Source organism: Ovis aries, chromosome 4, assembly GCF_016772045.2.
Source record: "Ovis aries strain OAR_USU_Benz2616 breed Rambouillet chromosome 4, ARS-UI_Ramb_v3.0, whole genome shotgun sequence".
In the NCBI taxonomy this organism is placed as follows: Eukaryota; Metazoa; Chordata; class Mammalia; order Artiodactyla; family Bovidae; genus Ovis; species Ovis aries.
The window spans coordinates 82,895,872-82,912,641 of NC_056057.1; the positions used below are offsets into that span (position 1 = coordinate 82,895,872).

General features: G+C 40.4%; 1 protein-coding gene across 9 annotated transcripts in view; it reads right to left on the reverse strand.

Annotated features, from left to right (window-relative positions):
- RALA (RAS like proto-oncogene A) overlaps positions 1-12,668 on the reverse strand; it is a 61,542-nt gene extending 48,874 nt beyond the window's left edge. For 3 of the 9 annotated variants that reach the window (XM_042249232.1, XM_042249231.1, XM_042249229.1), the window contains exons 1-2: positions 12,086-12,294; positions 4,911-5,006 (exon numbers count right to left, since the gene is read on the reverse strand). Coding sequence is in view for 1 of the 9 variants with exons in the window: in XM_042249228.2 (XP_042105162.1) it covers positions 4,934-5,006; positions 12,086-12,660 (648 nt within the window). In the remaining 8 variants the exon portion in view is untranslated. Of the gene's footprint in view, positions 1-4,910; positions 5,007-12,085 lie in introns of all 9 variants that reach the window. The other 6 variants (XM_004008002.5, XM_042249234.1, XM_060414802.1 and 3 more) reach the window with 3 other exon arrangements.
- Positions 12,669-16,770: the final 4,102 nt, after the last annotated feature.

Consider the following 16,770-nt stretch of genomic DNA (forward strand, 5'->3'; position numbering starts at 1 on the left):
CATGGTTTGTCTGCCAGCACAGCCTCTTCTTGTGGGAACCATTCTCGCCTATTACAATTACAATGGGACTATATATCCGGGCAGGACTACAAAGCAGGACAAGAGACACAGGCCAGCCAGAGTACTCTACTCCTTGAATGAGTGCAAGAGACAGGCTCTTTGATGAATCTGGAGATGAATGTGGCTACCACACAGTCTGCCAGTACAAAAAAGGAAAGAAGCAGAGCTGGGGAAGGAGAGAAAGCCTGCACACTTCTGTTGTGCTTAAGGTAGCCTAACCTGGATTTCTGACTCTTACAACTGAATGAATGCTAATGGTTTATAGGGTCTCTATTTGCTTCTTACAGCTTAGAAAGGAAGAGTTTCTCACTGCTTAATGGCAGAATGAAGTTAAAGGGGTCTACACTGTCTTTGATTAGTCTTTAATTAATCTAATACTTCAGTACTAGACATGTGGAAGAATTATGAACAGAAGATTTAGCTTTTATTCCAACTCTCCAAAAAGCCACATGGCAAATTAGAAAAATTAAGCAAGGCTTGTGGTTAACTTCATTACACTCTAGGAGAAAATCTTTGAAAATCACAGATCTTAAGGACCTGTATCCAGAACTCACAAAGAACTCTTAAGACATAATAAGAAATATAATCCAATTTTTAAAAACTGGGCAAAAGATTTCAGTAGACATTTCACTCAAGAAAACAGGTGGAAGACTAATAATAAGCACATGCAAAGGTACACTATCATCCGCTGCTGCTGCTGCTGCTGCTAAGTCGCTACAGTCGTGTCCGACTCTGTGCGACTCCATAGATGGCAGCCCACCAGGCTCCCCCGTTCCTGGGATTCTCCAGCCAAGAACACTGGAGTGGGTTGCCATTTCCTTCTCCAAAGCATGAAAGTGAAAGTGAAGTCGCTCAGTCGTGTCCGACTCTGAGCGACCCCACGGACTACAGCCTACCAGGCTCCTCCATCCACGGGATTTTCCAGGCAAGAGTACTGGAGTGGGGTGCCATTGCCTTCTCCGTATCATTCACTACAGAAATGCAAATTAAATTCTCAACAAGATACTTATTTATACCCAACAGAATGGCAATACATTTTTTTTTTAAACATGATTAACAATTGTTCATGAAGAGGCAAAGAAACAAGAATTCTCAAATATTGCTGGTGGGAATGCAAAATGATGTATTAAACATCAACCTACCACACAACCTAGAGATTTCACTCTACATTACCAATGAGAAATGAAAACATATGTCCATTAAAGACTTCTACATGAATGTTCGTAGCAGGATTGTTCACAATAACCAAAAAGGGTAAACAATCCAAATGTCCATCAACCAGTAAAAGGATAAGCAAAATGTAGTATATTCATAGAATGGGAATTAACTACAAAGGGGCATAAGAGATTTTATGCTAAAGAGATGAAAATGTTTTAAAACTGGATTGTGGTAATGATTTACACAACTCAGTAAAGTTACTAAAAATCACTGTAAATCTAAATTGGGTGAATTTATGGTATGTAAACCATGTCTCAAAAGTTACTCAGAAAAAGTGAAAAGAGACTAGAGAAGTCAAAATAAGCAAGCAGAAATTATGAACCTTGACTGGGTCCTGGATCAGCAGGAAAAAAACAGCTATTAAAGACGATAGGAGACAATTAATGAAACCTGAACTTGGACTAGATATTAGATGATATAATGAAATTATTGCCATATTTTCTTAAATATTACAATAGTAGTATGGAAATACAGGAGAATGTCTTCATCCTCAGAAGATGTAAACTCAAGTACATAGAGGTGAAATTTCATGTCTTCAACCTTCTTTCAAACAACTCAGAAAAATAAAACCATCTACACTTTAAAAGTAAAGCAAATGTAGCAAAACAATAACTGGTGAATATAAAGCGATTAGTAACTACTGGCTTTTAACAATGTACTCTTATTAACTTTTTTGTAAACTTTTCAAGGCAGCAAAGACCTACAGTATAGCCCAGGGAGCTATAGCCATCGTCCTGGGATAAACCATAATGGAAAATAATATAAAAAATGAATGTGTGTGTATATATATATGTATATATATATGAATTATTTTGCTGTACAGCAGAAATTAACACAACACTGTAAATCAACTACACTTCAATTAAAAAAAAGAAATCTTTCAAAGCACAAAGTTGGGGGAAAAGATTCCTCATTTTATATTCTCTCTTTAAACACTGTTTTTATTGAGGTAATATTAGCTTACAACATTATATAAATTTCATCTGTACAACGTATGTTTCTACTTCTGTATCCTACAATGTGCTCACCAAGAATCTACTTTCCATCTGTCACCACACAGCTTATCCCCTTTATCTATTTTGCCCTCACCCCTGCCCTGATCACTAGTACTCTGTTCTCTGTATTTGCTTTAGTTTGGTTTCTTCACTTTTTTTTTCTTTTTATATTCCACATGAGTAAAATCAAAAGGTATTTATCTTTCTCTGACTTATTTTACTTAGCATAATAGTACTTAGCCTCAAAGTACATGTTGTCACAGATGGCAAGATTTCATCTTTTTCATGGCTGAGTAGTATCCTGTGGTGTATTTGTGTGTGACTGCATACGTGTCTGTGTCTGCGTACACCACATCTTCTTCACCCATTCATCTGCTGATGGGCACGGAAGCTGTTTCTAAACCTTGACAATCATAAATAAGGCTGTGATGAACCCAGCAGTGCATACGTGTTTCTGAATTCGTGTTTTCCTGTTCTTTGGATAAATACCCAGAAGTGGAACACCTAGATTATATGGTAGCTCTCTTCTAGACTGTTTGAGGAGTGTCCATATTATTTTTGATAGTGGCTGCACCAAAAGACGTTTGTTCCTTGGAAGAAAAGCTATGACAAACCTAGACAGCGTATTAAAAAACAGAGAAATCTGTTGGCAACAAACCTTTGCTAACAAAGGTGAATATAGTCAAAGCTATGGTTTTTCCAGTAGTCAAGTATGGATGTAAGAGCTGGATCATAAAGAAGGCTGAGAGCCAAAGAACTGATGCTTTCGAGCTGTGGTGCTGGAAAAGACTCTTGAGGGTCCGTTGGACACCAAGGAGATCAAACCAGTCAATCCTAAAGGAAATCAACCTTGAATACTCATTGGAAGGACTGATGCTGAAGCTCCGATACTTTGGCCACCTCATGTAAAGGGTCAACTCATTGGAAAAGACCCTGATGCTGGTAAAGATTGAAAGCAGGAGAAGGGAATGACAGAGGATGAGATGGTTGGATGGCATCACTGACTTGATGGACATGAAGTTTAGCAAACTCTGGGAGGTGGTGAAGGACAGGGAAGCCTGGAGTGCTGCAGTCCATGGATCGCAAAGAGTCAGACTCGACTTAGTGACTAAACAACAACCAACAGTGTGTAAGGATCCCCTTTTTTCCTGCATCCTTGCCAACACTTGTGGTTTCTTGCCTTTTTGATAAAAGTCATTCTAGCAGGTGTGAGTTGATATCTCACTGTGGTTTTGATTTGCATGTCGCTAGTAAATGGTGACACTGAACATCTTTTCATGGAGCACTCTCATTTTAAAATGCAAATGTAATAGGACTCACTGATATAGTTCACTGTGCATTTCAGAAAGAGGCAGAGATGAGGTATACTGTCATTTCTTTGGCTGATACAAAGATCAAATGAAATCACATACACAAAAGTGCTAAGTGTCAATTTAAAAAAATTTAGTCACTTAACACTTTGTACCTTTCCAGAACAGAAACACAGAATTAAATCTAGCATCCTATTTGATCACTCCTGTCTATAACTGGATTTCCTCAATTTTGTAGTCAACACTGTACAAACAATTCTTCAAAGCACTGTCAGTGTTCAATATGAATAATTCCCTTTCAGCACTCTAATTTGGGTATTTCGTCTTTCTACTTACTATACCACAATCTGTTAACAGTGTTCTTTTAAACAATTTAGAGTTTTAATGGCTTAAATTCAGACACAGTAATGTAAGACAGGAATCCTGTAATGAATCAAAAGGACTGTTCACCTGGGAAGTTCAAAAAAAAAGCACTGAATTAAACACTTTAAAAGTAAATTTATTAGTATGTGAATTATACCACATAAAATTGACAAATTCATCATTAAAAAAAAAAAACCAGCCTCCCCATCCCCACCCCAATAAGCAAAGGACATAAAAAGACAGTTGACAGGATTAAAAAAAATCAATGACTAATGAATGTGCAAAAAGTTCAAACAGTTGTAACCAAATACATATATACTATATATATATATATATATATATATATATATATAAACTTTAACAAAACATACAAACAAGGGTGAGTTTAATGATCCGGGCCAAAGCAAAGGACAAGAAAAGATAGAGCAAATGGTCGAGTTTTATTTTATTCTGAGGGATCAAGAAAGCTCAGCAAATAAGATTAAATGAAGTAACAGATATAGAGAATTATTTTAGTTGTAGTGTAGACACAGGAAACAGGGAGCTCTCAGAGACTGACAGGGTAGTCGTAAAGTTACCAACAGTCCAAGCACTAAGGGACTAGGGCTGGTGCCCCAGACACTTAGGATCTCAGAGGACAGGGAGTTTCTGTCACAGGGAAGTGTTTTAGGCAGAAAGATGAAGGAAGACGAAATGTCCTCAGACTAAAATGATGAGGGAAGGGGAAATAAGGCAAAAAACAGAGAACAGAAAAGATCAGCCAACTGCAAGCCCAGATATCAGGGTAGCAGCATGTAGCAGAGGATGAGACCTGAGGATCTTCAAGGCAGGAGAGCCCCCAACCACCACCTGCCCAAGGCTGAACTGTCGACTAAGGAGGCAACAAGACCCAGAGAGAAAAAGGCAACATAGATCCCAGGAAAAAGTGGAGACAGACAACTGGCCACAGACCAACAGTACTTACCTGGGGGGTGAGAGCTCCTCAACCTAGAGACCTACCAGCATTTCTGGGACAACAAAGATGGACTTACAGGTCACAGACTGGGATTGGAGGGGACTTCTAGGGAAGCACAAGGGACAAGAAATTAATAAATATCCCATCACCCTGCACTCCCGGGAAAGGAAACAGAATGACTGAAACAGGAAATGAGATGTGGACTGCAAGTTCACAAAATGGACCTAGACAATCTTGAAAGTATAAGAATCTACAGAAAACATGATACTTGAACTTTCTGGGTGAAGTCGATAGCAGTGAAATGCACGTGTTCTCCAGAACACAGGAGACTGAGCACTGGTATGTGTCCACAGCTGCCATGTGAATGGGATGTGCCCAGGGTGCCAGCATCTGATTCCACACCAACACACACCTGCAGCCAGAGGCCTAGGTCATTTACAAATGAGTTCTGGAGGCCAAATGGACCCTACAAACATGCCCACAATCACCCCATATTTGTGTACCATGGGCCACCCCATGGATCAGTTCAGTTCAGTTCAGTCGCTCAGTCATGTCTGACTCTATGCGACCCCATGAATCGCAGCACGCCAGGCCTCCCTGTCCATCACCATCTCCTGGAGTTCACTCAGACTCACGTCCATCGAGTCTGTGATGCCATCCAGCCATCTCATCCTCGGTCATCTACTTCTTCTCCTGCCCCCAATCCCTCCCAGCATCAGAGTCTTTTCCAATGAGTCAACTCTTTGCATGAGGTGGCCAAAGTACTGGAGTTTCAGCTTCAGCATCATTCCTTCCAAAGAACACCCAGGGCTGATCTCCTTCAGAATGGACTGGTTGGATCTCCTTGCAGTCCAAGGGACTCTCAAGAGTCTTCTCCAACACCACAGTTCAATAGCATCAATTCTTTGGCGCTCAGCCTTCTTCACAGTCCAACTCTCACATCCGTACATGACCACAGGAAAAACCATAGTTTTGACTAGACGGACCTCAGTCGGCAAAGTAATGTCTCTGCTTTTGAATATGCTATCTAGGTGGGTCATAACTTTTCTTCCAAGGAGTAAGCATCTTTTAATTTCATGGGTAAACTCATCTAATTACAAGTCTGACTTGCCTTATGCTTTTAACCTGTGGCACCCATGACTCACTGAGTGAAGATTACAATGAGGCTCAGAAGAATTACATGGAGAGGCAGGAACAGAACTTAGGAATGGTTGTATGAACTGGGAAACTAAGGATCAGTACCTCACCTCAACTATCATTACACTTCGCTGCTGCCCTTTAGGTAAGTCAAGCTTCCTGCATCTGACATCTACCGACATTAGTATCACAGAAATAGTGAAGGACTGTAGTCATTGCAAGGAATTTCCATAGTTAAATTAATATCTAGTGTAATGTTTATCTTTGTACATGCACAGAGAAGATAATACAATAAAACAATCAGCATCTCTATCAAAGACACTCTTAACGCCACTATTTAACATTGTTCTGGAGATAGTAATCAAAGCAATTAGATATGACAAACAGAAATATAAACACTGGAAAAGAAAAGGATAAAACCTTTATTTACAGGTGACATAACTATATATCGCAGAGTCGGACACAACTGAGTTACTGAACAACAAGTAACTGTGTATCTGGGCCAAAGAGAAGCAATGATAAAATACAATGGATAAGAAAATTCTGTTTATAATAGTAACAACAAAAGACAAAATACGTAGGAATAAACCTGAACTGTTCAAAACTTATGTAAAGTAAATATAAATCATTCTGCAGAGACAAAATAGTGGATTTAAGAAAATGAAAAGATTTCGCTTATTTAAGATTAAAGGTGTTCCAACATCATCAAGAGATCAGTTCTAAGTTAAATAGTAGGTTTAATGAGATCTCAATAAAAATAGTGAGCTTTTCAATGGACTTAGACAAACTGATGCCAGAGTTCAAAAAAAAAAAAAAAAAGACATGCAAGACTAGTAAAGTACATTGAAGGAGGGCAATAATGGGGAACTAGCCCTACCAGATATTGAATCATATACAAAGCCTTTATGATTAAAACAGTGTAGTACTTACTGGTACAGGAATAGTCAGACATACAAAAGAATGAAACACACCCAATTACATATGGAAATCGAGTACATGATAAAGGGAGCAAAGTTTTTTCTTAAAAGTAGCATTAGAACAAATGGAAAGTCATGTGGAAAAGATAAAATTAGACCCATTCCTTACATCAAAACAGAAATATACTCCAAATGGATCACAAAACTGAATGCTCTTTATATTATAAATAAAACTGTATTAGTACTGAAGAAAGCATGGCTAAATTCCTCTCTAACCTGTGGGTAGCAAAAAGGCTCACTATGACTAAAAACCTAGATGCAATAAATTTAATATATTTTATTACCCAGAAACAAAGTTTTGCAAGTCAAAAGAAAAAAAAAATCCCATGTACCACTAGCAATGCCAAAAGATAACTGGGCAAAGTATCTGCAATATATGGCAAAGCTAAATGACTAATATTCTTAAATATAAAGAAGTTTTAAACTCTGAGGAGAAAAGACCAAAATTTATTTAGAAAGTGAGTCAATAATGTGAACAATTTTAAACATACAAAAAAATGTCCCTTAAACATATGAAAAAAATGTTCAATTCACTTGTAATATGAGAAATACAGATTAAAACTACACTGAGATACCATTTCTCATCTTTCAGATTAGCAGAAGCTGCAGTACTCATATATCACAGGTGGGAATTCAAAATACTACAATCCTACAAAGAAAAATTTGGCAAACCTAACAAATGTTACATATGCATTTACCCTGAAGATATGCTTTCAACAATGCAAAGAAACAAAGATTAGCATTATAACATCACCAGTAATTGAAAGATACTGGATATTACTTGCAGTATAGTGTGTTGGTCTCTCAGTCCTGTCCACATCTTTGTGACGCAATGGACTGTAGCCCCTCAGGCTCCTCTGTCCTCGGAATTCTCCAGGCAAGAATACTGGAGTAGGTTGCCATTCCCTTCTCCGGGGGATCTTCCCAACCCCGGGATCAAGCCCTGGTCTCCTGCATTGCAGGCAGATTCTTTACTATCTGAGCCACCAGGAATAAGGATATCATTAAGAACTGAGGAAGTTTGGGAACTTCTGACAAAGTCCTGTGTAGGCTTTTAAGAATGCATGGGTACCTGTAGTTATGAGGTTACTATAGACTGTGGTCAACAAAATTTATAATAGGTTAATGAAGGCACTGTCCATAGTAGTATAAGGTAGATTTTATGGCAGATCACAAGGGGAGTAACTAGCCCAGTCTTGAAAGTTGTTTTTTTGTGTGTTGTTTTGAGGGATGGAGTTGAGAGAAAAAAAATCGAATCAAGATACAATTTTTGGAGAGGTATAAGTTAAACTTATATGTGAAATTAAGGATAAAAGGAATTTGTATTTTTTTAATTAGCAAGAAGGAGGTGTGAAAGGGTTTTAAGCATGGGAATATCAAGAATGCTCTAACCCCCAAACCGTGGAGAAAAGACTGGGCGGGGAGCCCCCAGTCAGAGGCTGAAAGGCTGCTATAAAAATCCAGAATAGATCTAGACAGGGCAGCAGACCTAACGCATCTGAATCACTCAGTAGTGGGCAGCCTCATTTTCAGCGGATTACTATGCTAGCTTCTCAACTGCACAAGAAGGCAGAGATCCTGTGGTTTAGAAGACTACAATCATGATCTGTTTAGAAACTGGGGATCTTTGCCCCACCTTCACAATGTATTTGGGGGTAGAAGTCATTTCATAATCTTGCTGTGTTTTATTCTCCAAGACGACATTGACAAACCCTGATATTTAGTTTCAATAAGTGAATTCTGCAATGAAACTGGATCCCAGACTTCAAAGAGATTATGTGTGTCAAGCATTATGTCTGTCTACTGAGTTTGATACAGGACTCTAGTTGTGGTGTATTTTAAGAACACTAATATATTTTATGGAAGCCTGCTTTTTGGATCAGAGAGAATACCCGCTGATGTTGAGAAATTAAGTTTTCACCTGCAGATGTAATAAGTCAAAGATACAAATTCTTTTCTATAATTTATTCAAACATCTTTAAGAACTTGGAGCTTTAATTTAATTTTTTCTATATTGTAACCAAATCCTTATGAGCACAATAAAGTAGTAAGAAAGATGTTTTAGAGCTAAAGAAAACAAAACGAATAACTGTTACTAATGGGGGCTGGAGTATAAGTTCTCGTATCTCCTTCGGTCCAAGAAAGAGCTAAAACACAAGATTTCAGGAAGGTCACTACAAACAAGCCTCCAATAGTCTTCTCAAATAGGGACTATTCCGCTACTTGAAAGGTAAAATGTAATCATCAAACACCAAAGTTGAGTTCCTAATAATTTACTCTCCCAGGTCACTTACATGAACAATGCCCAACCATTTTTTCATCATGGCACATGCAGAAGGGGATAACATATGAAAGGTCATAAACAGAAGACTGGCTGCTGTCTGAAGCCACCTGGCCAGGGTCAGTGGTTACCCCAGGCCCCATTTGATGGCCAAGAATACTGAGGAGATCAGTATCTTTGCTTTCTCAAAGCTCAGCTAAATCAAAAATTGAATTTTTTTCTCAGTCTTTTAGGACTAATTGCAATAGCCAATGCTCTCAGCAATCATCACTTCAAAATCCAGATGATGTTACTCACTAGTGGCCCAGCTTCCAGCAATTAACTGCACTTGGCCTTAGTAAACTATGGAAAAGTTACCTCCTGTAGTGTGGAGATTAAAAATAATACAAGTAAAGTTCTTATCACAGTGCTTGGCAGGCAGTCAATGTAGGAGGACTGCTATTATCAAGAGGGTTGTTAAAATAAGGGAAATCTGACCTCTGTACAGTGGTTACATCACTGAGATAAGAAACTGCAAGCTTTGGTCTCCTTAGTGTCTAAAATGAAAAACTTCATAAAACAATGAAAACCATGAACCATCTCCCTAGTTCTTCAAAATCACAATCTTTTCCCCATGAATACTCACAGCCTCTTAATCCAATATTTTAAAAGTAACTGACTTTGCAATCCATGTACACGTGCATATTACACTGGTACGCACAGATACAAGAAGTGAACTGATAACATTTATTTCTGTTCTGCAGAAGCTAAGCTTGGAAAACCAGCGCAGGACCAGACAGTTGGAGAGAAAAGAAGGTATCAGCGCTTTTTTATCTGAACCTCACTACAGTGAAAATAACCCAACCATCCACAGGCAAAAATTATCTCCCTGCACAAATGGTAGACAATATTCTTTCCTATAATTAGCCCCTTTTCCCTGAAAGCCCTGCAAAGAAAGTGTCCTATGAAGAATTACTTCAAAATAATTGATACAGATGACTGCACACTCAGCAGACACACTGGAGAACAGCATCTGGATCACTGAAAAATCGTGTGAAAGTGGCTAATTGGTAAGTCATGTCAAGGTCATAACAAGAGAACTTGTTATGTCAGACTTCATGCATCCACGGGAAAAAAAAATGAGCCATTATAAGCAATTTTGTGATGTACCACACTATCCCAACAGTGGTAACTCCCAATTTTCTGTTTGATTAAGATAGGGTATGGTTACAAACTCCAAATACAATTTACTATCACCAGGAAATCCTGATAATCCTGGGCAAAAAAAGCTCAAGTGTAAACATTTCCGACTGAATACAAGTTATTATAATGCTCAATCACAACACCCCGAATATAATTTTAATCTTTCATGGTAGGATAGTTTTGGAAGGATGGCAAAGGATTCTTCTTGATTTGTCCTTTGACCATGCTACAGAAGGGAAAGACAAAGCAAAATCTGCATGTGCCCCAAAACTGAAACAAAAACACAAACAAACAAACAAAACACCTTAGCCCAACAAAATAAATGACTACTAGAAGGCTACTGTGAGATCACCTACACATTCATTCACTCGGTGAAGAATTGTGTGAATAACTTCTATATTCTGGGCACATGCCATGTAAGCACAGGGATGAGAGACATGACTCTGACCCTGAAGACATTCAAAAACTAAAAATAATGTTTTAAGAATCACAAGTCATTTTATAATATTGCATTAATAGAGACAAAAACGTAAGCTAGTAAGACACACTGAAATACACTAAGAGGAATAACTTTCCTTTAGTGGAAATGAGTTTACTAATGAAATGCGTTATTCAATATGTGGAGCATGATTAAAGTCGGAATTTATTTCCAGGACAAGAATTAACTCATGACACATATTTTATAACGATCTTCTCCCCGCCTCCCCGCTCCCGACACAATTCGTAAATTAGGTGCTTTTCAGCTTGACAGGTAGGGCGTGGTCCTGGAGTTCTCAAACAACGTCAACGACACTTGGATGAGCTCTCACAAGTCTGGACATTCAGGTTCCCAAGAAAAGGCCAGTCAACTCCCTGATTCTCCCTAAACCTTGAAACAACACTGCCACCTCTCTGCGCCGTCACCTCCGCCCACTTACACACACATACCCAGCCTGGAGCACACACATCACATCTTTCACTTTTGGAAAACCTTTAGAACGAACCACGGAGGAAACACCCCCTTGCTCAAAACACCCTTATCGCGTCCTCGTTTCAGAGGCTTGATTCCTGACTATTGGCTAAACCTGTGCAAGAGCCCAGGACCGGCTATTTAGTTCAGTGCGGACCATCTAATGACTTCGACCTGTAAAACCCGTTCCTTTAACTGGCACAAAACCCCACCAGAGATGTTTAAAAAGCAACTGCCCGCAAACAGACAAGGAGTGGAAGAAAGGGAAGGAGGGGAGAGGGGCGGAGTGAGGCGCGGGGACTGCGGCGTCGGGTCCCCCAGGTCGCGGGCACCGCCCAGGCGGGGACCTCGGCGCGGCGGGCTAGAGATGCAGGGTGACCTTCCGACGAGGCCAATTCAACGGGGTGCCGGGCTCGGGGGACCCCGCCGCAACCGCCCGCTCTCAGGAGGTGCACTAGCCCACACAGCGGCGAACACGGCGCCCCGGATTCCAGCTCGGGCTCGTCCCGCAGCTGGTTCCCGGGCAGAACGCGGGAGGTGCAATCTCGGCGTCCGGGCCCTGCGTCTGGGCCTCGGATCGCCGCCGCCCAGACACACCCCCGCCGCCGCCCAGGCGGCCCCAACCCCTCCCGGGCCGGCCCGGGTGGGCACCGCTCACCTGCACGGCAAGCCGGTCAGCAGCCCCGTGGGCTCCGGAAGCCGCGGCTGAGCTGGCTCCAGCCGGATAGTGCTCCGCTCTTGTAGTCTAGGAGGCTCCGCGCCGGGAGCGGCAAAAGGAGTCCGACAGGCGGCGGTGGAGCCTGGGCGGCAGGAGGAGGTGGAGGAGGACTCCGGGCGCTCCGCTCTCAGGAGATCCACCCTCCTCCTGGCCGCTCTGCAGCAGCTGCCGCCGATCACTTCCGGGGCGCTGGGGAGTGGGGCGGAGCCGGCTGGGAAGCAACTTCCTGTCTGCGAGCGGAGAGGAGGGTGGGGGGCCGGGGCTGGAGAACAATGGCCGAAGGGCGCGGGCTCTCTTGTGTCCACTCTCTGAGTGTTGAGGGCGGGCTTCACGGCCTTTACGGCGGCTCCACCCCCGGCTCTCTGCGCTGGCGAGGTGAAGTCACCTCCCGGGGGCCCGGGAGTGGCCGCGGGCCTCGCTGAGTTTCCCGGATCTCGGCGCCACGACGTCCTTGTCTCTCTTCTGGGGACCAGGAAGGGGTTTTTGGAAGGAGGGGGAAGAGCGGAGGCCGCCATCTTGCTTCTAGAGGGCAGCCCCTTCTCCCGGGGTGTCCTAGGGTGGAGGCAACTTTTTTGTGAACGGGGTTTCCCGAGTGGAGCCGGCGACGTGGCTCGTCGAGGGCCGAATCCCGGGAGATGAGTCAGTCGCCTGCCTGGCTGGAGGGTCTGGTGGCCGCCCTGGGCTTCCTATTCTCCTGCTGATCCGTGGAGAACTCGCATCGGCGAATAGTCTGGGATCCTTTCCTGGGATTCCCGAGCCTCCTACGACACTGCGGCTCTGATGTCTGGTGTGGCATTGAGATCAACCCGTAGCCTCATCGTGTAATTTGGGAACCTAAATTGGAAGTAATTCCACTAAATCTTTTGCTTTATTTAATCCATCCACAGGTTCGAAATAAGATCGTTAGACTTAACATCCGTTAGCAGCTACAGTCTTGTCTCTTGATACTTAACTCCCTTCTCCAGCCTCCCCACCCTCCAACTGAGTATCAACTCTGCGCTAACACAGTCCATTCAAAGGATGCCCAGTCTAATGAAAACAAATAGTTACGGTTGGAAGTGTAGTATATCAAAATATAGAGAGAAAAGAATGGATGAGTTTATTGAAACTGCTTTAAGCTCTTAAAGTGGGGATTTTACAGCACCAGAAATGGGTGGAGATCCTGGCAAAAAAGGACGTGCAGCAAAGGAACAAATAGTATTGAAAAGTCTAAGTAGTAAGTACAGTTCAAGCCTGGACTGCTGAAAAAGATGAATCTGAAGTAGTAGACAGGAGCCAAACATGAACCGTCTTATGCTGTGCTGAGACAATGAATAGAGGAATGAACTTGGACAGATTGATAGTACGTTAAGTTGGTGGATAGAAAGCTGAGGGGAGGAGCAGAGCAAGCAGAGCTTGTAGACCAGGGGCCATTACAGAAATCAAGAGAAAAGAACTATAATGTGAGTGGGAGTGAACATCCAAAGATGAATTCCTAAAGTGCAGAATGCCAAATGAATTGGTTATGATAATTGATTCATGGGGGGCAGGTGCTTGCTGGGTAAAAGAATGGAGATGACTATAAGTATGCCTTGTCCTGCTTTTGAGGGGAGGATAAAGGTGTATTTTACAAATAGGGAAGGATTGGGATGGGTAGGGTGCAGATAATAAATGCCATTTTTGGACCTGGTGGATTTTAAGCGTGGATGGTGCCGTCTAATGGCAGTTGCTATATATATCTAGAGCTCTGGGTAGGATGTGGTATGAAGTAACAAACACCACAGGCTTGTATTACCACATTCAAGCCAACTGTGCAGTCTCACTTCATTGAGCACAGATTTAAAACCACTTCTCCTTTCTTCTAACTTTTTCTTGGGAAAAATGGTGAAATATTACATTTTAAAAATCCCCATTTGGTGATATATGCTTAATAGCCTTCTAAGGACAATAAAAGTTAGGCTTGTGCCAGTTGCTAAGTCGCTTCAGTCATGTCTGACTCTTTGTGATCCCACAGACTGTAGTCCACCAGGCTCCTCTGTCCATGGGAGTCTCCAGGCAAGACCACTGAAGTGGACATTTCCTTCTCCAGGGGATCTTTCTGACCCAGGAACAAACTCACATCTCCTGTGTCTCCTGCATTGCAGGCAGATTCTTTACCACTGAGCCATCTGGGAAGCCTATAAAAGTTAGGTTTGCAAAAGCTGAATACGACAATTATAGCTAGTATAGCATAGTATTTTTAAGAGTCTTTTTTTGATTTTTATTAAAAGCAGATGAGTATTTATTTATTTGGCCCCGTGGTACACCATGGGGAATCATAGTTCCCTGACCAGGGATCAAACCTATGTCCTCTGCTTTAGGAGTGCAGAGTCTTAACCACTGAACTGCCAGGGAAATCCCTATCTTTCTTACTTTAATTAAATTTTAAAAATGTAATAGTTGACAAGGCTTTAGTTAAACTGGCCATAGATGGAGGATTGAGGATGTTAGACTGCACAGATACCTGTTGAATGGAGAACTAGAAGGAGGATGACTCAGAAGAGTGAGCAATGGAAACACAATGAAAGACAACTTCAAGTTAGTCAGCCTGTCTCAGCTGCTTCTTGGTTGTTTACAGCTATGCTAACCTAGCTTAAAATAGTCAGAAATAGAATGGATCATTTTTGAGCAGAGGCTTCAGAAAGCCACAAATAGCAAAAGCCCTATAAATAATAGCTACAGCAACAAACCAAAGACTAATTATTAGTTATTCTATATTCCTGTATAACAGCATTTTTTAAATACACAAAAAAATAAACTCTCACCTTTAGTTCTTAGATTATTCAAATACATTATTCTCAATTTTCCTGGAATAGAATTACATTTAGGTGTAGTAAACAACCATATAATGGGTAATATACTGAACTCTAAATGAGAACAATGATCTTGAGGTCCAAAGTTCTTTTCACCATATGACCCCAGCAAAGTCATTTAACCTCTCAGTGCCCTAGCTTCTTTGACTATAAAATAGAGTTAATAATAACTTTCTACCAGTCTGCCTCTCAGAGATATTACAAGAAATAACATATATATTGCTTTAAAAGCTCTTTGAGGTACTTGGATGAAAGGGCATAATGGTAAGTATGTTATTAATAATCAGCACTAATATCCAGTAGAATGCATAAGCATTTCAAAATTTGCTTCCTGAACAACTCAAAGAACATGAAGGATTCTGTTTTAAAATATACTTGGATTTCTTCTTGACTTGTTCATTTAATTTTTATTGTTTATAAACCTACCTTATTTATGAGGAAAAAAGGTAAGAAGTTTTAGTAACTATAATTCTTACATTTGCTTGTAGCTAATTATGCTTTTGGGAGAAGTGTAAGATAGGTATGTATGCTTTTGTCAGAATTACATTTTAGAATTAATGATCAGTTTACTGCAGTCATTTAACTGGAATTTTCTATTAAAGCATTACTCACATCCCCATAGAATAGTAATTTACATGTAGTTACATGTTTGAAGTATGAAGGTAAGTGCATAAATCTGTCATTTTCATCATTGTTTGATCAGAAATATATAATACATAGTCCTCTGAGGTCTTGTCCGGCATCTATCCCCAAAGTAGATGAAATTTTGCCTCTTAGATTGCTGCCCTCAATATTTCTCTTTTGAAAGGTGTATGTGTATATAAACATTCATTTAAATATATTCATGGCTATATAATGTGCATGTTTATTTTATATACCTGCTTATATATCAATTTATAAAAAATATATTAATGTACAATAAATATACATATAGTAATGACAAAAGCCGTGTAGATGTATTGGGAATAAAGTGAGAAAGTAGTTGGTTACTAGCAGTTTATCCCTATTGGTGGAAAAAGAACTCAAAATACATGTTTTATTAGAGTTGTAAATATTATCTGTAATACCCATGGTATATTAACATTTGTATTTCATTTTGTTTTCATAACAACTTTGTAAGACATGCATTGTTTAAAAAAAAAACAGGCTCAAGGGTTTGAAGATTTGCCTAAGAGCTGAAAGACTCGCTACAAATTGTCAAGTAGCCAAGTCAAACTCAATCTCTTACCCTGAGACTCTCAAATTAGCCTTCTTTCTAGGACTTCATAGATTGCTACCAGCTTAATATGGCAGTTATTTGCATTTCTGGCTTATGACTGATTGCCTGTTAGAATCTCAGAAATCCAGCCAAATTAAAATTTTTTAAACTTAAACTGCTATTCTTATGTTTATAGAGATGCCTTTACCACCTTGAAGACATACATTTTGTTTTATTCATCTTCATGGTGTCAGGCGTAAGTAATCAAAATATTTTAGGGATAAGAATAAAAAGTATATTGTGATGATTAGTTGAATAGGAAAAATAAGTGATCACCTTAGAAACTTTTAGGTGTGTGTGTCCATTTTCAGCACATTTAGGTAAAATTTTATTTTGATTTGTTTTTTAGCTTAAGTTTATGAGACTCATAAGTTTATGAGACTCTGTTTCCTGCTTCACTTTTACTGACATTAGGCCTAAAGGGGTAGATTTACATAGGTGCCATGACAGTTGCTTGTGTAATGTTTCTGCCCTAATGTTGTGGCCACTCTAGTGAGAATGCATAAAGAATGGAGGTCTGACATTTAGACTTTATA